The 24,654-nt window shown below is 31.4% G+C and overlaps 1 protein-coding gene across 2 annotated transcripts in view; it reads left to right on the forward strand.

The window, feature by feature from the left end:
• The first annotated feature begins 3,202 nt into the window (after positions 1-3,202).
• The window catches only part of LOC129913083 (baculoviral IAP repeat-containing protein 6), a 29,254-nt gene continuing 7,802 nt past the window's right edge, over positions 3,203-24,654 (forward strand). The window contains exons 1-29 of one of the 2 annotated variants that reach the window (XM_055991529.1): positions 3,203-3,489; positions 3,772-4,085; positions 7,997-10,164; positions 10,224-10,465; positions 10,523-10,744; positions 12,433-12,573; positions 12,855-13,299; positions 13,366-13,626; positions 13,703-13,869; positions 14,880-15,121; positions 15,190-15,286; positions 15,358-15,960; positions 16,028-16,263; positions 17,635-17,826; positions 17,888-18,099; positions 18,156-18,421; positions 18,491-18,669; positions 18,713-18,961; positions 19,029-19,178; positions 19,238-19,358; positions 20,728-20,790; positions 20,871-21,301; positions 21,357-21,600; positions 21,659-21,783; positions 21,844-22,108; positions 22,177-22,397; positions 23,918-24,032; positions 24,104-24,343; positions 24,409-24,590. In XM_055991529.1, the coding sequence (XP_055847504.1) occupies positions 3,312-3,489; positions 3,772-4,085; positions 7,997-10,164; positions 10,224-10,465; positions 10,523-10,744; positions 12,433-12,573; positions 12,855-13,299; positions 13,366-13,626; positions 13,703-13,869; positions 14,880-15,121; positions 15,190-15,286; positions 15,358-15,960; positions 16,028-16,263; positions 17,635-17,826; positions 17,888-18,099; positions 18,156-18,421; positions 18,491-18,669; positions 18,713-18,961; positions 19,029-19,178; positions 19,238-19,358; positions 20,728-20,790; positions 20,871-21,301; positions 21,357-21,600; positions 21,659-21,783; positions 21,844-22,108; positions 22,177-22,397; positions 23,918-24,032; positions 24,104-24,343; positions 24,409-24,590 (8,571 nt within the window). In that variant the 5' untranslated portion in view covers positions 3,203-3,311. The remainder of the gene's footprint in view (positions 3,490-3,771; positions 4,086-7,996; positions 10,165-10,223; positions 10,466-10,522; positions 10,745-12,432; positions 12,574-12,854; positions 13,300-13,365; positions 13,627-13,702; positions 13,870-14,879; positions 15,122-15,189; positions 15,287-15,357; positions 15,961-16,027; positions 16,264-17,634; positions 17,827-17,887; positions 18,100-18,155; positions 18,422-18,490; positions 18,670-18,712; positions 18,962-19,028; positions 19,179-19,237; positions 19,359-20,727; positions 20,791-20,870; positions 21,302-21,356; positions 21,601-21,658; positions 21,784-21,843; positions 22,109-22,176; positions 22,398-23,917; positions 24,033-24,103; positions 24,344-24,408; positions 24,591-24,654) is intronic. The other variant, XM_055991530.1, reaches the window with a different exon arrangement.

Here is a 24,654-nt window from a genome sequence, read left to right on the forward strand (position 1 = left end):
TCAAAATGTTTTTCTTAAGCTGCAAACGCAATATTAGTTCTGTTCAATGAGGATTTAGCTAGATCAGAACAGAACAGAACAGTTTCGTGAAAAACGTCAGAAAAGTTAGAAGTTAGGACAGTCAATTTACAGCCCTTTTAGGGGAGTTCACATTTTACTAACTTACCGGACAGACCGATTGTCATTTGGCCTGATAATATTTTGCGTTCACACTCACCAAACAAATTTCATCAAAACCCATTTTTCAGCTTATTTTTAATGTTTCTTTCGCCTGTCTGCCGGACAGACATGTCGTTCAATTGACTAACATGTCCATCCAACCAACCAAAAAATCAACATTTTTTGAAAACCATCCTGTAAACCGGACAGGCCATCGGATCAAAACAGCATCAGATCAGACCAAATGGCAGCTGGTCTGCCCAGCAAGTTAGTCAATAGCCGTTTTTTATTATTCCACTTCCCAAGTAACAATTTTACTTGCATAAGGTCCATTTTCTTCGATTCGGCAAGCTATAGTTTGTATAAGTTTAGTTTAAGGCTTACTTACGCAAATCATCCATTTTGAAAACAAATGAGGTCTCCTTAAGGCCATCTGGAAGTGTTTAGAAGAAGCCTTGTAAATATAAGTTAAAGAAGACCTTCATAAGACCTGTTTGAACCGTTTTAAAGAAGCCTTCTTTTTTCAAGTGACAGAAGGCTTTCATAAGACCTGTTCCAAGAGGTTCTTGTAAGTATGCAATGTTTTCATCAATAAGTATGTAAAGCTTTTATCCTGCAAATATGCAATGTTTGTAACACTTTAGAAAAAAACATTGCATTTTTATGTGAGGTTTCAATTAGGTCCCTTCTTCCCACTCATCTTTAATATTCGAGTATGGTCTACTGGTAAGGTGCTGGCTTGGTGTGCAGAGGTACGTGGGATCGATTTCTGGCGGGGCCATTTGTGAAATAAAAAAAAATGTGTTCTTTTTCAATTAAAATAAAATTCTTCCCATTTCAGAACGACAGGAAAAGCATTGACATGGCCAAAAAAGAAGAAAAAACAAAATAGAAAAAAATTAAAAGAAAAAAAAATCAATAAAATCTTTTTTTTTAATTCATAAATTCAACATCTTATAACAACCTCCATAAGGCCTTATTATAACATCCAATGCAAATGATAGTTTCCTTAGCGAAGCTGTTGTTTCCCTAAAATGTTTCATTGTTTTGTAAAAAGGCCTGCATAAGGTCGTTTTACGCTGTTCGTCACAAGCTATTAGCTTGTGAATTACCTGTGGAGGAAGGTCTTGGGGAAATTCGGTAATGTGCGCCAAAATGATTTGCATAAGACTTGTCCTTCTTCTTAAACAAGTCAAAAAATAGCTTGCATTGACCCTTATGAAAGCTAAATTGTTACTTGGGTTGATCCATATAGATCATTAATTAACACGTCCCAACTAGCACAACAGCTTCTATAAATTGAGATCTCGCAGTTTCTGCTTTGTATACAGCTTGTATTGAGCTTGCTTCAGAATTTAATCGCTTATAGAAGTTCGGGCTTGTTTAATAACTTCTAATAAGTTGTTTAAATACTGTTAAAGAAACTTAAACGAAGAAAGCTTGTTTTTTCGGATAAGCTTGCTTAGTGAATTTATAGAGGCTTTACAGAAATTACCAAGTTTTTACTTGATTTTTGGTTTTGATATTAAATAATCTAGCTCGGACACTTTTTGGTTTTGACATTGAATAATTTAGCTCGGACATTTTTTTGCTATTTGAACTGATTAAGTTTTTGATTTCATTAATGAATATACTAGGATGGCCGAGTGGGTAAAGTGATGGACTACTACCAAGCAGATACGAAGTTCGATTCCTGGGTGTGGTAAAAAAAAATTATATACTTTTCAAATTATTATTAATAATTTTTGTAGTTATTTTTTTTAAATTTCGATAAGACATGTATTAAAGAGCTATACAAGTTCTTCCGAAGCTATCTGTCAAATCTCAAAGCTTCGGTAGAGCTTCGGTAAAGCTTCGTTTAAGATCCTTATAGAGGGTCAAATTTGTATAACGTTCTCCTTTTTCCATGCCCAACAACCTTACTAAAGTTTAAAAGAAGCTGAAATGTAGCTTTTGTAATACCTTAACCGAAGCTGAAATGTTAGTTGGGGTGGGACACACCTAATGTTAAAACCAAAAATCACATACAAAACTTGGTAATTTCTATAAAGCTTTTATAAGTTCTTTAACCAAGCTTATCCGAAAAACAAGCTTTCTTCCCTTAATATTCTTTAACAATATTTAAACAACTTATTAGAAGTTGTTAAACAAATTCGAATCTCTATATAATTCATATACAATCTTCAATACAATCTAGATAAAAAGTAGAACCTGCGTGATTTCAATTTATAGAAGCTGTTGTGTTAGTTGGGTGATAAAACATGGCTATTGTGGTTTTCGTATATGTCAACATGCATGGTAACTGTGAAGCCAATAGAGAATTTAATATTTTGACAGGTTCTCCCTACTAAAAATTTTGCTTCTATAATGCTTTACAGAAGCAACAATTGCATCTGTAAAGCTTTATAGAACCAACATTTTTTGTCGGGCTCAAACGATTTCGTTGGAAAATTTTAATTTGAACTTCATCACAAAAGGCTAAACGTGAATCAGCCTTGGTTCAGGAATTTTACTTGTCAATTTAATCGGATTAGCAGTGGTTCAATTTGTGGTTCGAGAATCGATTTGGCTATTTAAATTTAATATGGACTTTGATACAGTGCTTATCCTTAGCTTTACCACCGATTTCAGAAGATAAAAGTTGCTGAACTACAGATGTACAACGGCTCGAAAAGAGGTACTATGAGACAGGAATTTTTGAATTTTAACCGTAAGAAAACTAATTAATTTGACATTCAAAATGAGATTATTTGCGAAATTACCATTTTTGGCTGTTAAATTATCTCATGTTTATCTCTTAAAATTGTACAAAAAAACCTGCTCATTGTAGTTAAGGCTTAACATTCCACCTTAAACACAAGATCAAATATTCCAACCTCTTCAACACCTCATTTATAAGAATTTCACTTCTGACAACAACTTCTACCAACATTACACAACAAAATTGCAATGTTTACATCTATCCATTTCATAATTTCAATCCATTCATCTCATTCTAACTTGAAAAAATTGCACAAAAGAGATAAAACCACTAACGTTGAAAATTTTCATCTTGTCAATTTTCTATTCTGATGGCGGACGTAAAAGTGTTAAAAACTCGAATCCGCTGCAAAGTTTAAATAAAAATTTAATTATTTTTTTTTACCCCCGAAATGGCTGGCGACCAGCGAATTCTTAAACAAGATGGTTGTCTTAATATTGCAACCGAATCATGCAATATAACATATCATCCAAATTTGAACGTTATTATTGTTTTTGATACAAAAAATCAAGTGAAAATTCTAGATGTGCATTCTGGTGTAATTTTACAAGCTTACACATTGTCTGGTGGTAAATACAAAAATAATTTTTTTTATAATTTACAAATATATACTTATTAGAATTTATTGAAACCAATTTGTAATAATTTCTTGTAAAAAAAACTATTTTAATTTGATAATTAGTTGTAATTGGGTGTAGCAAAAAAAAAAAAAAACACCGTAGTCTCGTGAAATTCCAATCTGCGCATTAATTTGTGTGTGAAACACACAATAATGGCCTCTCTCCGTCGTCGTTGTCTTCGTGTTGGAAAAAATATTTCTTAACAAATTGAATTTTTTTTTTAATTTACAGATTTAAGTGAAAATGTATGCGGCAAATATATGCCATTACAAGAAAAAGTTCTGTTTTGGGATGGCAAGCGTCTTGGGCTCCGTGGCGACTACAATGGGGTTCTACTTTTGGACACTATATTGCAGTCGCCAGTGGTACAAAATGACGACATGATCAAATTAGAACTTCTACTTTCTGAGGCAAAGATATTTGAAGAGAGTTTAAGGAAGTTGGAGGAAGAAGGACTGGAATGTCCGACAGATGTTAGCAATGAATTAATGGAGAAAATTCGTGATGCTCATAGTAATTCCAAAAAAGGCATCAAAGCACAAAGGGTAAGGTTTTTTGTAATTGAACTATATTATTAAAAATTTTTTTTTTAATTTTTGTTGTAGGTAGGTACACATTTTTTATCATGATTCACTTTTTTTTTTGAATTAGTGTGTAGGTACTTTTGTTTTGATTTTTTTTTCTTTACAATGCAGGAATTGATTATGATAAGAATAGGTACTATGTAATTTTGTATGATTTTGTTTTTTTGTTTGTAATTTTTTTATTTAAAGTAACTGAAGTTTTTGATTGGTCTTGTTTAGATATTTTAACTTATTTATAAAAAAAAATTGATAAAACTATAAAACCCCGTCCCCATCAAAATTTTTACTTTGTTTTTATAATATTTTTCATATTTAATACAAACGAAAGTAATGATAAAAAAAAATTAAGTTCAACTACATGTTATGGAAATCTGCAACCATTTTTTCAATTGATTTCAAAATGTAAATGAATATTTTCAATAACCCATTCATTACATGTAATTCAATTACATTACCCTTTGTTTTATTTTCCTTGTGATCTAGATCAGATCATTGTATGCATTTATAAGCGTTACAATAACAAAGCGAAATCCTTCTTTTTTGTAAAGCAAATAAATACAATTATCTGATCTGTATCACAAGGAAAATAAAACACAATGTAATTTAATTACAAGTAATTGAATGTAGAATAAATCTTTCGCCTTTTACGATAAAAATAAAACACGGCTATTAATGTAATTGAAAACAAGAGCAATCAAATCACCAAAAACCAGTTATGATTAATTGTTTTTTTAAGTCATCATTACTTTTTTTCAAGTTATAATTACTTTTTTAAGTAATCATTGCATGAAAATGTAATGAATTGTTTGTTTTCTTCAATAGCGTCTTACGAGATAATATGCAAATAGTATTTTTTGTTTATCTCTTCCAGTCACACTTTTAAATAAGATTAAGATTTATTGATTCATCCAGAAAAAAAACTACAAAAACATGTTGTTTAATTAACTAAAATCTTTGAAGGCATGGCCAGATGGGCCCTCAGCCAGTTTTTATTCAAAGACTTGTAATTGAAAGATACATATAATTTTTTTAAAACCGTTACTTTTTTTTTGAGAAAAATTGTGGTTTTGACCGGTAGTTACTGTTATAATTTTAATTGAAAATCAAACAAATAATAATTTTTTTTAATTGTTATACATTTCAAAACTTAAAAATGAATTTCAGTACACCTAGAGAAGAAAGAAAAGAAAAAAAGGTTTTTTTCCCTTTTGCAAAACTAAGTAAAATTTTTAACGGAAAAAGCTGGGAATAAGATTGTATGTTATACTTAAATATTTAAGTTTCGTTTCAGCAAATTGGTCTTTAACATTGTTTAGAAATATCTAAATAATTTATGATCCACAATATAGAAAGCCATTTTGAGACTTCTGGATGGGAAATAAAATTAAATTCGCTGCAACAGATATGAGCGGTTAATATTACTATTAATATCTTGAATCATCAGTACTGAAAAAATAGCTTCTGTTGTATGCTGATGGTGTAAATATTTTCAATTTTCTTGATAGATAAGCATTATGGTGTGGTGTGATACAAATTTACCTTTTTTGAATGTGTCTAAGTGTCAAAGTATTGCATGTTTTAGAAAAAAAACTCACTTTTTTGTTTGATTACTCATTAGGTTGTATGCAATAAAAATGATCTTAAGCTCTAATCTCACCTTTTAGTACATTTTCTGGAGTACTGAAAAGTGAGATAGAGCTTAAGCTCATTTTCTTTGCATATGAACCATTAAATATCACTCTTCTTGAAAGGGTTTATCAGAAGAACGATTTAGGGATTTTTTTCGACCAAAAGTTGTCTTTTAAGTATTGTATTGATTCTTTTTCAATAAAATGATATAAAGTGATTGGATTTGTTAGAAGGATTACTAAGGAATTCTCAGATCCTTGCACAATGTCTGTATACAGCCTTCGTTAGATCTTATCTAGAGTACTGTAGTTCTACAGTACACATTTCTTAAGGATTGAAAAGGTACAAAAAAGTTTAACTAGGTATTATTAGGAGGTCTTCCAGTATTCCAGTTGAGCTTATAAAAAGCGTTATAGGCTCAGGAGTCAGCTCTTTGATTTCCAAATGCTTAAGGGGTAATAACACTTTGTAAGCACGAAATCGAGTGTCATTTTCATAAACCTATGAAATAAGGAGAAACATTATTTTCTTTTGGAGTTTGTTCAGTTTTTTTTTTAATATATGAATAGGTAACAGAATATGCTAATGTGAAAATTTTTAATGATGTGAAATTTTGTAAATGGCGGCATAGTTCAGGATGATCGGAAAATCCTGTGCTCCCATCGGGCGACCAACTAACTCCTACAGTTTTTAACCGATTGGACTGAAATTGATTCTTAAAGAAATGGCATCATTTTGAAAAAATTAATTCATTTCAAAAACAAAATTTGGTGATAAAAATACCATAAAATTGTTAATTTTTAATATTTCAAAAAAAATTTCAAAATTTCAGCCGTTTCTTCTGATAAACCTTTTCAAGAAGAGTGTTATTTAATGGTTCATATGCAAAGAAAATGAGCTTAAGCTCTATCTCACTTTTCAGTACTCCAGAAAATGTACTAAAAGGTGAGATTAAGATCATTGAGCTTAAGATCATGAGCTTAAGATAATTTTTATTGCATACAACCCAATGAGTAATCAAACAAAAAAGTGAGTTTTTTTTCTAAAACACGCAAGACTTTGACACTTAGACACATTCAAAAAAGGTAAATTTGTATCACACCACACCATAATGCTTATCTATCAAGAAAATTGAAAATATTTACACCATCAGCATACAATAGATTATTCTGAGGGACAATGTTGTGTTCAATTCATGTTCAATTGTGTTGTGGACAATGTTCATTGAAAATGTCCATTTTAATTGAATTTTTCGTGTTTTGTTTTTGCAAAAAATTAAATTCTGACACTGACATATTTTCGATACCTTTATCTTGAATCTCATTAGAAAAAAATATCTGAGGGCCCAGATTGATATCTGTAGTAAAAGTTAGTAAAATAAACCTTTTTTTGTTACAGAAACAAAAAAGGTCTTTTGTGTGCTGAGCTTGAATCCTAAGTAAGAAAAATGAACATCACGTTTTTGAGTGTTATAAATTTAAAATGGAATTTTTAACAGTTGTTGACATAACCTGAAAAAAAAAACCTAAAGAAAAGTATAATTTGGTTTCTGTAACAAAAACCTTGTTGACCAGTGTATTTTTTAAGTGCGATTTTTTTTTTGTTTAACTATACATGCATCTATATTTTTGTTCCGGTTCGAAAATCATGGACCCAATAAACATTTCTACGATCGAAGATTTCTTCGAATGGACACCACAGTTGGGCTGAATTTTTTTGCTCAAGCAAAAAAGCCCCTCGTTTGACATTCAAACAATAACACATTTTTTTTAGTTTTTAAGATTTTACTTGGTGCAGGTTTTCTCATGTACCCTAAGATGTTTGAATTTTTTGGCAAGCTTGTACGTAACTGTTTTTTTATTATAATCGTTTCCATCATATAAATTAACAATAAATCAAAAATTAACGTTATGTTTATTGAACATTTTTCGAGAAAAATTAACTTCAAAGTCAAAAACTATAACATTAGTCAAATTATGCAAAAGTAAGGGTTTTCTTAAATCATCCCTCAGTAATATGAACTTTACAAATAGAACAATTTTTTCTTTCTTAAAATATACCCAGGCCATTAATTTTTTGTATATACTTATGGGACATTTGTATAAAATAATTTTAGGTTCCCATTCTCAAAAAAATACAAACTTAAAATAAATTAATTATTGAGTATTGTTGGATTTATTTATTTTTTTTTTTTTAAATTGTTATTTTTCATTTATATGTGTTTTTTTTTTACTAATTTATAGTGGAACACAATATGCTTAGAGCTGCCTTATTCAAGTCTCAAAATGGTAGCAAATAGTGCAGTGGTTCATCTTAAACGACTTGAATTGCACATACCGGCATTAGCAATATCGTCGGCAATAAATGAGCGTCTAACTGACTTACTAGTCGGTTCAAGACTCATAGAAATCGGTTGTAACAATGGAACGATACAACGAGTGTTGATGTACTCAGAAGCAGTGCGTCGACAAACTTTTGAAAAATGGCCACACATGGATTATAACTGGGCATTGCCCGATCAAATGGCCCAAGCTGGTTTCTACCATCAACCGAGTACATCTGGAGAAGACAGAGCAATGTGTTTCACATGCAATGTATGCCTAGTGTGTTGGGAAAAAACAGACGAACCATGGAGCGAACATGAGAGACATTCCCCAACATGTCCATTTGTCAAGGGCGAATACACACAAAACGTACCACTAGCTGTTACATATGCAACCAACCCAGCTGCTCTAACAAATGGTTTCGACGTCATTTCCAACAGTGACCATGCACATGTTCTTTGCACTAGCTCTTCCACAACTGGAGAAATTATTGTTTGGAGTATTGAGAGAAATCTTAAAGAAATGCACACTTCCAATCTGTCAACATTGATGAAGGATATTTGCCCCGACGGCTATGACGAAGCAAAGATCACAGCAATGTGTGTTCTTCCAAATAAGTTATTCAAAAATTCAAACAACAAAATGCCAATGACGAATTCTTTAAAATCTAGCGTCATTGGATCCAAATTAATCCTCGGATTGTGGGTGAAAAAAGCAACTGGAATGATACTGCTTTTGGCCGTGGTTGATATTTGCGAATCAGATTCGAAAATTATTTGCGACAATGGTCAAGATCAAAAATGCTTGGAAAATTTATGCAACAAATATGATCGCGATGATGATAACAAAACATTGTTAGAAAAATATGAAGATAGTTTTGATAGCAATGGTTTCATGCCCGACATAGCCACAATCAAATTCAAAATATCTGACAAAGGTGATGATTTTGATGAATATCTGGATGACGATATTATAAAAATGGACTCCAATTTATGTGACATACAACTGCCGCCACACATTCTCTCTGACCATAAAGTAGTCGATGATGAATTGGACAACAATAACATGAAAACTGCCGAACAAATGGTTCAAATAACAAAAAAACCGAAAAAAGAAGACATCAATTGTTATGTGAGAAGCTGTGTTAATGTAACACCACTTATTGCTGGTCATTTTGAAGTGGCCGAAATTATACCAACCAATCGAAGTTGTAATCAATTATTGGTAAAATTGATACGAACCCAAGATGTGTCCGATGACTCAATGGAAATCGATGACGATGATGACTGGATTAGTGGACAAATGTTGTTGTTTTCTTGCGATTTCAGTGGAATGATTTCCAATGATTATACAGCATCAGTTACATTTAATCGTCATAAGTGTCCCAATCAAATTTGTATACTGCCTGCTTGTGAGAGTTCGGACAGAAAAGTTCAAGGCGTTGACTTTGATGGTGGGGCGCTTTGTGTAGTTTGTGCAGATGGAAGTATGCAACTACATTCACTGCAAGATTTTAAACTCATAACAAGCATTGAAGTACCCAATGAACAATTTGTATCGGCTGCTTATTGCAAGACACTAGACAGACTTTGCGGATGCACTAAAAGTGGTTCGCTAATCTTTTATTCTCTGCACGATACCGACAATGAGTCTGGCGATGAAACAGTCGACGATGAAAATGCCAATTTTTGTGGAAATGCAGATTTTTCATTGGGAAGTGGTGGTGCTTGCGATGGCGATCTGTCAGAAACTGATGGACGAAATGGATCTCGATCATCTGGTAGTAGTCGCAAACAACAATGTGAAGCTCCATCAGTTAGTACTGCACCGGGTCCTAGCACAAGCGAAGCTGCCCCATCATCCACATCGTCGAATTTAATTGCACACAAAAGTAATCTATCATTGGAAGATTTGCGCACATTGTGCGATTTAACGCAGTTTGATGAAATGCTAACACCCTACACGGCTGAGGTGCCAAGCTGTTGGAATGAGCTTGTTCAAGCTCAGAAACAAAGAAAACAGCCACAACACTTGCGACCAGGTGATGATACTCATTTAACAAAAACCTGGAGACTTCATAATGATGCGTATGTATACATTTAAAACTTATATTTTTGTATTCTTTTGAAAATTGTAAATATTTCAGAACAACATGGGATGAGCATATAATTGAAGTCAATCTGGTACAACCTGTTGCACTAGGTCATATCGATTTAAAGTTTTCACTGTACCAACCATGCCCAAATCCGGCTGCAATTCAAGTGACTCTTTTAAAACAAAATACCAGTGGATTTGGTTATCGCATGAAAGGACCACATTCTGTTAATATGGGTTACAAACAATCTGCAGCTGTAGATGATAATATTGAATTTCCATTAAATAGTGATGGTATATTATTAATATTTAATCATCATCAAAACAATCTCAATTCTTCTCTTTATTTAGGAGTGCATGAGAATCCAGTTCTAACAGAAGAATACTTACAAGCTCACAATGCAGAAATATTAGCTGGACCAATTGAATTGTCATCATGCATGGATTTATGCGATCAAGGAGGAAATGTCACACTAACTAGCCCAAAGCTATTCAAAACCAGAGCACGTAATTTCTTGTTGCATATCAAAACTATGGGCGATCCAGCTAAAGAGGGACAAGGAAAAACAAGAGGTGAGTACATTTTTTTTAATAGTAGAAGTGCAAGTATATTGTGATTGAATTAGTGTTGGTCAGGTTTATATTTTTTGTTTTTGTGTATTATTTCATTGGGTTGTGATAGACTGATATTTTGTTAAACTTGTTACATATATTATTTGTTTGTAAAAAAATAACACAGATGCGGCGAGTTTTGCATTTGAGTTAGTAGATAATGCATTAATGTTAATTTGTGAGCAAGCGTCACTTTGCTAATGTAGATATTCCTCTTTTTGTGTCTATAAAAGGTAGTGTAATAAGCGGCCCTGATTTCATGTTCCTGTTCCAAGATCTCCTGTAATGTAAATATTTATTCTATTGTTGAGGGAAAGATTTAAAAAGAGATACCAAGCCTGCCTGAAGCTCTATACAAAAATTTTAGCGTTGTAAGTAAGTCTTGGGCGAATGTTGATGTTCAACATACTGAGGATAGAGGGTGAATTTATTAATCCGGATACAATTTGTTTAAGAAAAAGAACATTATCGACTTTTCTCCATTTTTTGAGTGTCGTGGTTCCAAAAGCTTTAAGCGGTTTTTATATGCCGGGAGATAAGGATTCATTAGAACTCATTTAAGAACAAAGTAACAAATTTATTAAAATCGTATTTTGGGAATCGCTCCTCTTTTTAGTCAACTTTAGATATTTAACTTGGAGCACAAACATTACAAAAAAAAAAAAAAAATAACCCCAGTCTAATATACAGCTACAATATTCAACAATAAGACAGACAAAAGTACAATTTAGAAGCTTTAGAACGTAAGGATCATTGAATTCTTCTCCTCATTGCCTTACTTGTGAATATGACATTATGAAGGATGAAGGACAGCTTTGTATCAAATAACACTACTAAATCATTTAAGTGTCCATCTTTTTCGACCATTTATTCTTCTACGAAATAAGATAAATAAGGTTCCTGCTCCTGGAATCACTTTACAATAAATAATTAAATAGCCATTTGGATTCGTAAAAAAGTTTGAAGTCGTCAACAAATTTCAGAATTTCACGAAATGTTCTTTAAAATGTCATTTTGAAAGAGAATAAATAAAAGAAGTCCAATATGGCTTCCTTGTGTAACTCCAGATAAAACATTAATTTAGTTCTGTACTCCATCAAATGCTTCACTTAAATCAGCGTAGAAAACATCAGTTTGTAGAACATTTTGCTGATTGATGTTTACATGGTTAACAAACCCGAAAAGATTTATTGAAGTTGATTTCTGCAAGCAAAACTCATGCTGCAGAATATGTTTGCAGACTATTTTCTCAAATAATCGTGACTTACGTTATTTGTTTTTTCATGTGAATAACAAATTATAGTAATGCATACATCACTTCTCTCTCCGCTTTTGTTTCCTTTTACCAGTAATGTTTTGTGATGATTTGAAGTTTTAAGTTTAAGTATTTTATGATTTCTTTCGGTTATGTTTGTCTTTTTTTGTTTTACATACATTAGTATAAATTTGTGTTTATTTCTTTTTGTGAACCAGTCGTTTTGGGATGTTGTAATGAGTGCGTATTTTTGTGTGTTTGTGTGCTTTTGTTAAGTAACCAATCAATCATTCATTCATCTTTTCATATGTACGTTCTTCTTCTTATTTTTTTAATTTTGAAATGCGAAACAACAAAACAAACAAAAAAAATACCTTTTGCTAAAAATTTTCAGTTCCGGTTAGAAAAAAAGGTGTCATGCGATTCCTGATTTCATCATATGCAAACAGTACATCTCAAAACTTCACTAACGCTACATTTTCTCAGAAAACCTCCAAAACCACCACCAAACAATCACGAAATGACTTTTACATAGGTATGCAAAAATCTATCATTATTTCTTTTTTTTTTTGTATTTTCAATCAAACATCTCATTGCTTCTTGTTAGTATTTTCGTTTAATTTAAGTAATTTTATTTTTATTTTTTTTTTTTTTTCAAAATTACACTAGGGTTATGTGTGTATGGTTTTTGACGAAAGATCATAAAAATTATTAGGAAGCATGATTTTTTTCTATTTGGTTTTAAAATTTATTTAATGTTCCTTTTTTGCAATGAAAACTTAAAAATGATTTTATTTTATTTTTTTAAATATATAGGTTGCGATTGGCTTCATGAGATCTCAATTACTGTCCGTGGCACGAAATCACACTCACGCATACCAAATGAACGACTTCAAAGAATTGCTATGCTCGAGAGTAATAATGCTTTGGAGAATTTACTCAAAATACTTGCCTGCAGTACATCAACAGTACTGGAAAAAAATCTAGCAATCGACATTCTTCTTTGGATTTGCACAGTAAGACTAAATCGATTTAGAACACCCAAATCAGAGCGATATAAATCTGGTGAAGCTTATAGCAGCAAAAGTAGTTCATCGTCCGGAATTTTCACAGACAATTCCGCAACAGATATGCAATCTCAACAACTAGATTGTTTAGTTATTGTTGAGAAATATCTTAAAGATCTTTTATTGAATTGCATAATTAGAAGTAACAGAACATTGGCACATAAATGTGTTAAGCTTGTGCTTATCTTAACAGAGTAAGTTTATTATAACTATTCATGGTATCTTGAATTAAATATTTATTTTTGTTTTCAATTTTGCAGAGGTGTTCGAAATCTTGCAACAGACTTGCAAAATAAAATCACATTTGATGTCTCACTTAAAAATGCCATTACAAGTACGCTCCCCGATTTAACATCATCAAAATATTCGAGTGTAGTTCGATGGTTTATATTGTTGGCATGTTCAACTTCAACAGCTGATTCACACAATTCAATATCAGAAATATGTGTTAAAATTTTGATGGATGTTACCAATGAAATAGAAAAGCGATGGGATCCATATTGTTCGTTGTTGGGAACAAGGTTTGTTTTTTTTTTTTTAATTACATAATTTTGTAAACACCATACATATATTTAATCCATTTATTTTATCTAATAGATTTGGTTTGTATGGTTTTCCATTTGAACCTGAATTATTTGATGTTGATTTGCCAAATATGAGCAAAAATAATACAACTTCGCCAAATACATTAGTGAATATTATACGATCAAATGCTGGTTTACTACAGTCTCAAGGAATGGACTTTAAAAAGCTAAGTTCTATAGGTAAGTGATAATAGATTCACATAAATAGTTGAATAAAAACATTGAATAAATAAATATAGAAGTTACACCGATAAAGAATGAAGCTTTTCCTACATAACTTTGTTTCCAAAAATTTGTTTATTAAAACGAAATTTCACTTACAAATGCAATAATAAGGAAACAAATATCAAACAGAAACAAATCGTAACACGTCGACATCCTATTTAATAAAAAAGAGAAAATAATGAAATTTTATTCCTACATGCAAAATGAAACAAATATCAAACACAGTTAACAAATAACAAATTTATAAACAGATCTATAAATCAAAACTAAAACAATCAATTTTTTTAAAGACGGGAATTCGAAAAAAAATACGGTTCTTCCCATAATGCCAAGAAAGAAAACCTACTTTTTTCGAAAACGATTTTTTAAACAAAATAATTGAGCTGTTGAAAAATGGCGACTGCCAGCAGCTGTTGTATTAAATCATAAAAACGAAGTGGTCGTATCGGGTCTCATTCCGTTCAGCATTTTAAAATATTTTAAAATAATGCATCATATTTTCTTGCTTGATCAACCGTCTTGTCCTCCCTTACTCTTGCACATGCGGTTTAAGAAAAAGCCAAAGAGGGATTTTGAAGGAATTTGAGCCTTCTTTACAGAGTGAAATTCGGCGTAAATGTATTTATTTTAAAATTAGCCTTATAACGTAAATATTAACAAATAAATAAAAAATTGATCGCCAACATATTACTCATATTATCAATGTAAATTTTTTAAGATAACACAAATTAAAGTTCAGTAAAAATATCTTAATCGTTCTTTTATTATAAAAAAAATATTTTTAATCAAAATTAAATAAAACTTGAACTCAAAATCTTTTATCTTCTTTGTCGTCAGTGTCACTTCTATGCAAAAATTATTCAACTATAAAAAGTAAATTCTTTTTCACTTAAAGTACATAATAGAAATAGAACACCAAAATTATTATTCCCAAGTTGTTGATTGTTGTAAAATTTCTTTTTTAGATGGCGTTGAATTTCGTTCGTTCCCACATTTAATTAAATGCAAAGGTGTAAGTAACCAATTACGTGGCTTGCTAGAAGTAGAACAACTACACTTCATTTGTTCAGCCACATCTGAAGCTACTAGAATCGATAACATGGATAGTTCCTCTACAAGTAGTGCCTCAAACATAAACATGGAGGAGATAATAATCCCTACCATGTCAAATAACATGGATGGTCAAAAAGATCCTGAAAATGGAAAAGTAAATTAATAATCAATCAAAAATATTAGTTGAAGAAAAACTATTTCATAAAAATTTCACTATTTCAGTTGAACGACATTGTAAATAATGTTAAAAATATACTTGCTGACAAATTAAAGATGTGTGCAATCATTGGAAAAGATGAATTAAAAGCCAATGGAATTGGTATGTTTTTTTTATATAATCGAAAAATTGTTTTTTTTTTTAATTTAATGTGTAATTGTATATTTTTTTAGCTGAACCATTAGAATCATCAACACAAACCAATAAAGGAGGTGACAAATCATTTAAATACAAGCATCTTCCTAAATTTAAAGCCATTTGTCAATACATTGAATGTTGTGACGAAAATCCAAGTCAACCTGATTGTGATCCCGAAGTTAAACTATCAAACAAAATTATTCAGCGTTACTTAAATGAACAAAATATGGAAGAGAATACAAATGTCTTTCCATGGCATAAGATTTTATCTCCACCACCAAAGCAAATGGTTGTTATAGATCGAATGCATTCTGGAGCAAGACGTTTTGTTGTGCTAGACTTTGGTTCACCAATTCTATTAACTGATGTCGTAATACCATCTTGCGATGAGTTAGCCTCTCTTCATATAGACATTTGGTGTTTCGAAGAAGAAGCTGATAGTGTTCGTTTAGTTGTGACACAAGATATTGGATCAAAAACATTGGTGTTGAGTGATTTGCAACCGCCACCAATTTGCAGATATATGAAAATAACAATTACTGGTCGATATGGAATGTCAAATACAAAATGTAAGATTCCATTAGGATCGTTTTATGGACACACTGTTGTTCTAGATAGCGATGGTTATGGGGATCCATGTAAGTTTTATTTTGTATGCTTTTCTTAAATTTTGTATTGAAAACTTATTTTTATTTATCTTTTAAGTATTACAATACATGAAGCAGCCACCGAGTAATATTCAGGCACAAATAAAAGCCCTTCACTCGTTGTATGAAGATGTCCATTGTCGTTATAGTTTGTCTAGCTGTAAACTCATGGAAATGCTTGCGCCAGTTCTTAATTGTGAACTATCTAATGTAGCACATATGCAAGCATTTATAAATAAACAACGTGATGATGATGGTAGCTTGGATAGCAGTAAAATTGTAGCAACATATGAGGTAAGTTTTTTTTAATGAAAAATATTATGAAGATGCTCAAATATGTTTTGGTAAGTAATTAATTAATTTTAAATGAAACTTTGTGAAGAAATGGTTTAATGTTTAACCATTTACAAAATTAGTTCAAGGAGCATACAACGTAAAAGTGGAAACGGACCACAATTGTATCCTTGTTTATAATTTTTTTTAGTACAGTAACTAACTAAGACATGGTTATACTCGTCTTCAATTGAAACTAAGGGCCAGTTGTACAAACGTGGTTCAGCCTCGGATCAGGAATCTAACCCACCGATTTCGGCGGATTAGCTGCGGGTCAACTTCGGTTCAAGCATGGATTTGGCTATTTTTACATATGTGGACCTTGCACTGGTGCTAAACGGGAACCTTACCACTGATTTCAGAAGATAAAAGTTGCTGATCCGCGGATCAAATATTTGTACAACTGGCCCTAAGTTATTGTAAAAGATTGATTCAACTGACGTAATCATTATTATTGGGGACTTTAATCTTCCCAACTTGGAATGGTGCCATTTATTTTATATTACATTTTTTATTTTTATTTAATTCTTTGATATGTTAGTTTATAAGAATGAATACGAAGAATTCGAAATTTTAGGCTCCTACTGTAACAGAGCTCAATATATAAGCACAGTCAGTGACCCATATAGAGGGTAGGTGGTTAAGGGTTAATGGATGATATGGTATAATTTGGCTCAAATCAGCTGAATGGAGTTAAAAACGAAAATCCCATGCGATTTAAAACTTGTTCATTAAGATCTGCACCACCCCGAAATGTTCTTAATTGTAAAATTATTTTGAGTTTGACTTCAAAAAATGTAATTTTACTCAACGTTAGCATTTGACGTATTGAATAAATAATAATAACTTTATCCATCAGATCGTGCATTAAATCTAGTTGTTCTAGTTTATGGTTATGGCCCAAAGAATATTGTTCGTTTTCGAACAAAAGTGATCACTGTTAAAAATGCGTAAAATATTTTTAAAAAAGTTTTTCAGTCTTTGTTGATTTAGCCCTTAAGGACTAGTTGTTTCGTGCGTCAAAAACCATTTTAATGCAAAAAAAAGTTCTTAGGATTCATTTGACTCTAAACTATTTCAGAAGTAGTTTTTGTTATTTTTAAAAGAAATTTTATATTTTTTCTATTCAAGATTAATACAATTAAGCTATTTAAAGAATTTTTATATAAAGACTTTACCATTCTAAACAGCTTTAAATATAAAAAAATTCATAACATGAATTCGATTTGATTTAAATTCTATAATTCAATGTACATATTTTACCAAATTTTTTTATCGAGATTTTAAATTGGGGATTTGGATTTCTTTAACTTCATGTTCTCTTCATTTAAGGAATGTATTTTACTACAACATCAAATCAACGTTGTGCAAAACGTTATTCTACGTTTGGAATCAACTCTTGATAGCAACTCAGTGACTGATCCTAAAAATATTTTGCAATTAGCATCAAGAGACAAGCTAAGAGTACTGAGTCAGGGATTAGTTGAAATTCTCCTGCATTTCTCAATAGAATATGGACTGAAGGTAAGCCCATACAATAAATTAAACCCAGAATACATTGCAAAACTAACTTAAAAATGTTTAGAATATTCTTCCATTGCATTCGCTCTTCTCAATCGATGTTGCCAACACTTTGTTTAATACATTAGTAGTTAATGGTGATGCACACATACAACTTGCAACATGCTCATTATTAGTTCGCATGTGTTGTTTCCGTAACTGGTGGGGAGATTTTCTCGCTGATATATTTTGTAATTTGTTTTCTTCACAAAATAGCAAAATCTTTCCACAAGATAGGTAAGGTCATTCCTAAGTTAAAAATTTTTGTTTTTATAATTTCTTTATTTTTTTAGAATATTTTTCTTGCTGACATATCTTGGTAGGAGAAGTATTGCCATGGGCACATGTCGATCCATCGTAATCGATGCTATCCTTAAGACACTAGCTAAGCTCTTGGCACCCATTTCTCCAAGATATCAGGCAAATGATAGCCCTCTGCATATGGATACAGGCGATAATAGTGGAGATTTATGGTCTAAATCAGATTTGCAGCTTGTAACGTGGCTGTTATTATTCCTGTCAGTTTGCTTGGACGATAGCGTTGAAAGAAAAGATAAATGTAAGCTGATACTAGTGTTTTAATTTTGTTTTATTAATCAATTATGTATTATTTTTTTTTTAATATTAGCTGCAAATCGCTGGGAATTTATGTCATGCGAAACTGATTTTGCTAAAACTCGATCCCAAACTAACAACAGCTCGGGAAAACAGCTTCGAGGTTTTAAAAAGCGAATTATTCAACAAAACAAATACAGTATCCAACCATACACCGACTGGGGAAAGAAGATCTTTATGATACAAAATGAAGTAAATGCATAAGTTTTTCTTAATGATAAACACAAAAAATTAGTTAAATTCATTGCAGCATCCGGACATATTTATGCAGCTTACTGGCAAACCTAAACCTAAAGCCACAGCTAAATCAAGCAATACACCTAAAATTCCAAAGGATCCTAATCCAGAGCCAGAAAATAATTTTGACAAAGGCCTCAAGACCATACGGTTGAATAATATCTTAATTGTTATTCGAGGTCTCATTGCTCTTCTATTAGAAATGGACTTTAGTTGTAATATGGATTTGTTCCTATTGACGTGCAAGGTGAATTTTTTAAGTCATTTTTTAGCAAACATAAAAATAATTACATATTTAATTTTTTTATTTCTAGGTAATTGCTCGTCTTGTATCTGCTTGCAAATCGTCGGTACAACTTTCAAAGATTGTTTCGACAAATCAACTGGAACAGCTTGTACGTCTTGCTGTTTGGAATGATCAACAGCAACCTTGGGCTGTTCATGCTATTACTTGTCTATTACAAGTAAGTTTTATTGTCTATAGAAACTGTCTACAAATTTTGAAAATTATTTTCGTATAAAGGATCTTTTAGATGCTGATAAGCATTTCAAGGATCAACCCCAAAGCTCTGAACCAAGTTGCAGTGATCAGAGAGGAATGGAAGGGGTTCAAGAACCAGAAGAAGTCTTTGTTGATTCAACAGGTATTTTTTTTTAATTATAGTTTTATTCTAAATATTTAGTTTTTTTTATATAGTTTATACATACGAAAATATTCCATTGTGAATGTTTGATACAAACATAATAGTTCCCATTTTTTATTTTTCACCTTGATAAAGATTTGAATCGGATTCAAAAGGCAAAAAAAAAGATTAAATTTAGAATATTGCAAAGTGTATATCACGACTTTTTCTACTCGTAAATTTTGTTTATGCCATGATATGACAATTTTCTTTTCTTTTACAAAAAAATCTTTTAAAGAATTAAACTTCAAATAAACCTTACTTCCTGACAAAAAATGTTGTACATAAAGCAAATAATATTCTGCCAATTGTCTATCAAAAAAATTGCCAACTTCTTGCAATCGTATAAACTCGTCTAAACACACAATTTTTATCATTTTTAAATAAATGAACGATTGTGGACTAATTGGTTATTGGATGGACTTGCCAACATAGTCCAATTTTTATGAAATATTTCTTAATTCGTTATTAAGAAGATTGAAAGTGTTTATTAACGAGACCTACCATACAATACAACGGTTTTTTTTATCTAAATCTCTCCCAAACAACTAATTCAAACTCAACAAATTTTTATAGAAAAGCATTTTAATAAAAATCAAAATAATTTTTTTTCAAAAACAAAATTTTATATAATTTTTTATTTTTAAGTGTTGATAAATAATTGTTGCAAAATAACATTCCAACTAAAAAAAAAAAAATTGATTTTAATTTTAAAGAAATCAAATCTGCATACTTTTTTTGGAGCTCAAATTCATTTAGATGTTGTTTTCCCTTTGAAATACGAATTTTATGTTTTGGTTTTCATATTATCCATTTACCAAATTTGTATGTAAATATGTGTATACTTAGCTTGACTGACTCAAAAATAAATGCTCAAAAATTATCGTTCACATTCGAAAAATAAATATACCAAATGATAAAAGGATTTACTGAGATAAAAAATATAGCTAACCTAACTTTTAACTGTTTTTTACAGTAAACAAATTTGGCTTACTTACGTTCATATTTCTTTCATCTGTTCACTGATTCAAGTTTAAAGGAAACGAGTTTAAAGTAAAAAACAAAAGACCAACGCAAAGTACCAAACACCCATTTTTCAAAAATGTTTTCAAGACCGACATAACAACAAAAACTGTGATACAGTTATTGTCAAAAAATATCTTTTTTTTTGGCTTAGAAAACAAAAATATTTTCAAAAGCTAAGTTTTTGAAACACCAACAGCTATTAACAGAACTGTTGCATGCTTTTTTCCTTTCAAGAATTTTGCTTTTGATTTTCGTTTAGTTTGCCTTTGAAAAATATTCCATAAAAGCTTTTTTTTCTTTAAAGCTATATTGATGCCGTCATCCATTATTCCCATTTCTGGAAATAGTAGTATGTCATACGCAGATGGTACGCTTTAATTCGCTTATACATACTTAATATTTCTATATAACATTTAATTTAAAATGTATTATTTTATAATTTTTCAGCTGTTAAATTTTCACACCTGCCATCTTTAATCGAATGCGAAGACACTGAATTTGAAGATCTAATGCATGAAATCGATATCGATAATAGATCTAAGAATCTTATTAAAACTGATTCAGCAGCGCAAAACAAAAATAATTTTAATTTCTTTTGTAAGACTGTTTCGAGTTCAATGGATGCTCGATTAGATTTTGGACTCGACACAAATGTAGAGATTTCAATACGTCGTCTAACAATGATCTCATCTTTGGATATGTATGCTTCGTTGCCACAAATTCTGACCAACGAATACATCAATGCATCACCTGATACAGCTGCTTGGCCAGAATATGTCACAGATATATGGTCTGGACCGGAATATAATTGTGGTCTGCCAACCTATCAAATGTTTAAAAATGTTTTTGATTGCATTTTTTCTGATCTTCATTTACAAGTAATATTTTTTAAAGTAAAAATAAAACATATTACTAAAATCAATTTATTTTTAGGACACTTGGGTGCACTTGGAACAAGTTTTACAAATCTGGCTCACACTCAACAGTGAATTATCGGATAAGCCATACAATTCAGGACTTTGTCCAAACGACATTCCCAAAATACCATTTGGTCCGAATGCAGTGCAGGGCCTGTTGTTGGCTTTAGCTTGGCACAATGATATAAAATTACGAACTTGGTGCCTCGGATTTCAGTGCTTGTTGTTGGCTTGCAATTCGCCATCAAACTTTGAAAGCGGTAATTTTTATATTTTTACTATTGTTTTATAGTTTTTGTAACAATTTTAACACTTTAGGAGAATCAAGTAACAGTAATTCAAGAATTGGTGATATCATCATAAGTGATGAGAATTTTGAAAAGATGCTACTCCGTTTCTTTTCTGGATACGGCATGAGCTCTTCAGTTATTACAAACCGATGCGTAAGTTTCTTGACAGTCAGAAAATTTCTTTTTCTAACAAAATCTTGAAATATATCAAAGGCTGGCCCCACAATATGCAAACATTTGCATGAGTTACTCCTATGGCTACACAAAAAGGCTGAATTCACAGAATCTGGTCCAATGATTAAGAAAAAACTTAAGGATACTCTCTTAAATGTTATTTTGCAACTAATCCAGCCAGGTGGAGCTATATGCAATCAACAAGGTCCAATTGATGCTCAAAGTCAACTTGTTCGAGACTTACTTCTAATACAATACGACAAAGCTGATTTAAATGTTTCACTTAGTATTATCGAAAGTGTTTGTAAGTAAATCAAAACAAAATTACTTCAATTTGAAAACATAATTATAATAATCCTTAATTTATTACAGCATTTTTAGTATACAACAACATTGCTAATGCAGATAAAATTCAATGTCAACGCTCATCAGACACAAATAGCTCAACAAACAATTTTAGCAGTTTGTTTGCTAATGTACTTGGCTCAGAAAATTCAAAACAAAATGCATCGCTTTCGGATAATTCATTGATTATAAGTCTCTTGAAATTATCGTCATCTTTAATTCAGACTGAACTCCCAAGAGATGATAGTGTAAGTATATATTTTATGTAGAGTAAAATAAGATGTATATTTTACAAAATAAGAAAACAGAATATCGGTGGTAAAGATGATTGCGTTTGACATAATTCAAGGAATCATTTTGTCGTTGGAAAGGAAAACTTGCCCTAAGTCCTTTGAAAATTTTGCCTTCCAATGACGATTTTTTTTAAATTATCATTGTAATTTGTTATTTACCTGAACCAAAGTGAATTAAACCCAAGTTCACAAAATTTACTCGTTGGATCCGGATAGCGTATTTCCTAAGAAAAAATCGTATTTTAGCCGATTGGACTTTGGGCGCAGTTTGTTTCGTCATCACCATTGTAGAGATTGCAGAAGTGATTTCTTCAAATTCTCGGTATCGCTTTCGATTCTGCTACGATGTTTCCTTGTTTGTATTTTCAGGATTCAGTTCATAGGTCATAACTTTGAGTATGAGATGCTCTTGAAAGCATTATTAAGTCCGTTCAAAAAAGTTATAATTCGTGTTTGTAACACTTACATAATGTATACTTACAGAGAAACTGCACGAAAGGCGAAAGTGATGCACATAGCGGTGATGTACAAATTGTTTTACGTGGAATTTGAAAAACAATTTAAACATTTAACGATTTTTAATTGGACAGTTTTTTGGCTTTACTTTAAATATTAAATCTAACATATTCTTAACTCAGGTTGCTCAGGTCCGGTTACCATTGGGTTGGTTGGATTAGAGAGATGAGGTTTTCAGCCGCCATAATAAGCTGACCCTGGATCAGCGTACAAAGGGATGATCCCTTCGTCATAAGTTGATATTAAATCCCCATCTAAAAGTACCTTACCTTCTAGGTACCTCTGGTCAGGATATCTTGGCTGGTTTATGAATCTTCCTATTATTGGGTTTGGGTGGTTGGTTGGGTTCTGTAGGCATCTTCTGCTTGATTGGATGAGATATCTGTCGATAACAATTTCGACTTCATACAGTCTCTTGTTAATGACGTGTTTTGTGCATATCCTGTCGTAGTGCTGCATGCCTGTGCAGATCCTTAAGATCTTCCTCTCAAAGATTGCTAAATTTGTTAGGTCCGATTTTGTCACCGTTAACCAGATAGAAAAGGAGTAGGTGATTACAGACCTGATGAGCTGCTTGTACAGGAGAAGCTTTGCCTTTTGGGAGCTGAAACTGGCTTTTTCCAAGACAGCTGCTGGTTGAGTGTCAAATCGATAATCTCGTTGAATTGTACTCCCAGGTATTTGACGGTATTTTTGGCTGATGTTTGTGTTCGGCTAGGGACGTTTATCTTAATATTCCTGCAATTCCTGACTGAACAGAAAATTAGTCACATTTTCGTAATCGGGCGCCAGAAATGGTGTTGGACAAATATATAATTCAAATAAACATAACTACATTTTTTATTTATTAATAGTTTTGACAACTTTGATATGTTTATTATATAGTGAGATTGTTAAATTTTCGATTATAAATGTTTAAGAAGTGATGTTATATTAATCTAATAATGTTTTTTTTTTAGCATGTAATGATGCATGAATCTGATGTATCAACTGAAAGTCAAACAGACGAAACAAAAGCCGAACAGTTAAACATTGAATGCAATAAAACAAAAGTTCCATGCATTGCAGATATGGGTAAAAACAATATTAAATGCAATTCAATATTATTTTAAATGGAAAATAATATATTTTTTGTCTTTTTACAGTACTACGCCATTTTTCTACAATGAAACGTCTTCTTGGTTCTTTATCTAACTGTTCAAGCCATTCATTAACACTTATGACTCCAGGGTCATTATATTCGATGAAATCTCCTGATTCAACTTTTCTCCTTGACGAACCACAAACAACAACCGATGCAGTCTTCAGCTTACTTATGCTTTTGAGTGAAAAAGCTTCAGAAACTAGTTTAGTTATAGCTCCTCTATGCCAATATTTAGAGACAAGTATAAATCAAAATGACAAATTAAAAAAAAAAATGGATGTACAAAAATTGCTTATTTTATTACAGATTCAATTGCCCGAAATGCACTTCCTCGTTTACACTTATCTGAACCGTTCCTTTGGTACATTCTGAAATTACTTGAAGCACCTCAAGCTGTTCACATTTTCACCGAAATGGGTGGAATACAAATAATTTGCCACAATTTGGTTAAACTCAACAAAGTACTTGTCAACATTCAACCAGGATTAGTAAGAAATTAATGCCTTATTTTTAAAAGAAATATATTTTTATTCCATTTTTTTTTTGTATCTA

This window comes from Episyrphus balteatus, chromosome 3 (assembly GCF_945859705.1).
Source record: "Episyrphus balteatus chromosome 3, idEpiBalt1.1, whole genome shotgun sequence".
Lineage (NCBI taxonomy): Eukaryota > Metazoa > Arthropoda > Insecta > Diptera > Syrphidae > Episyrphus > Episyrphus balteatus.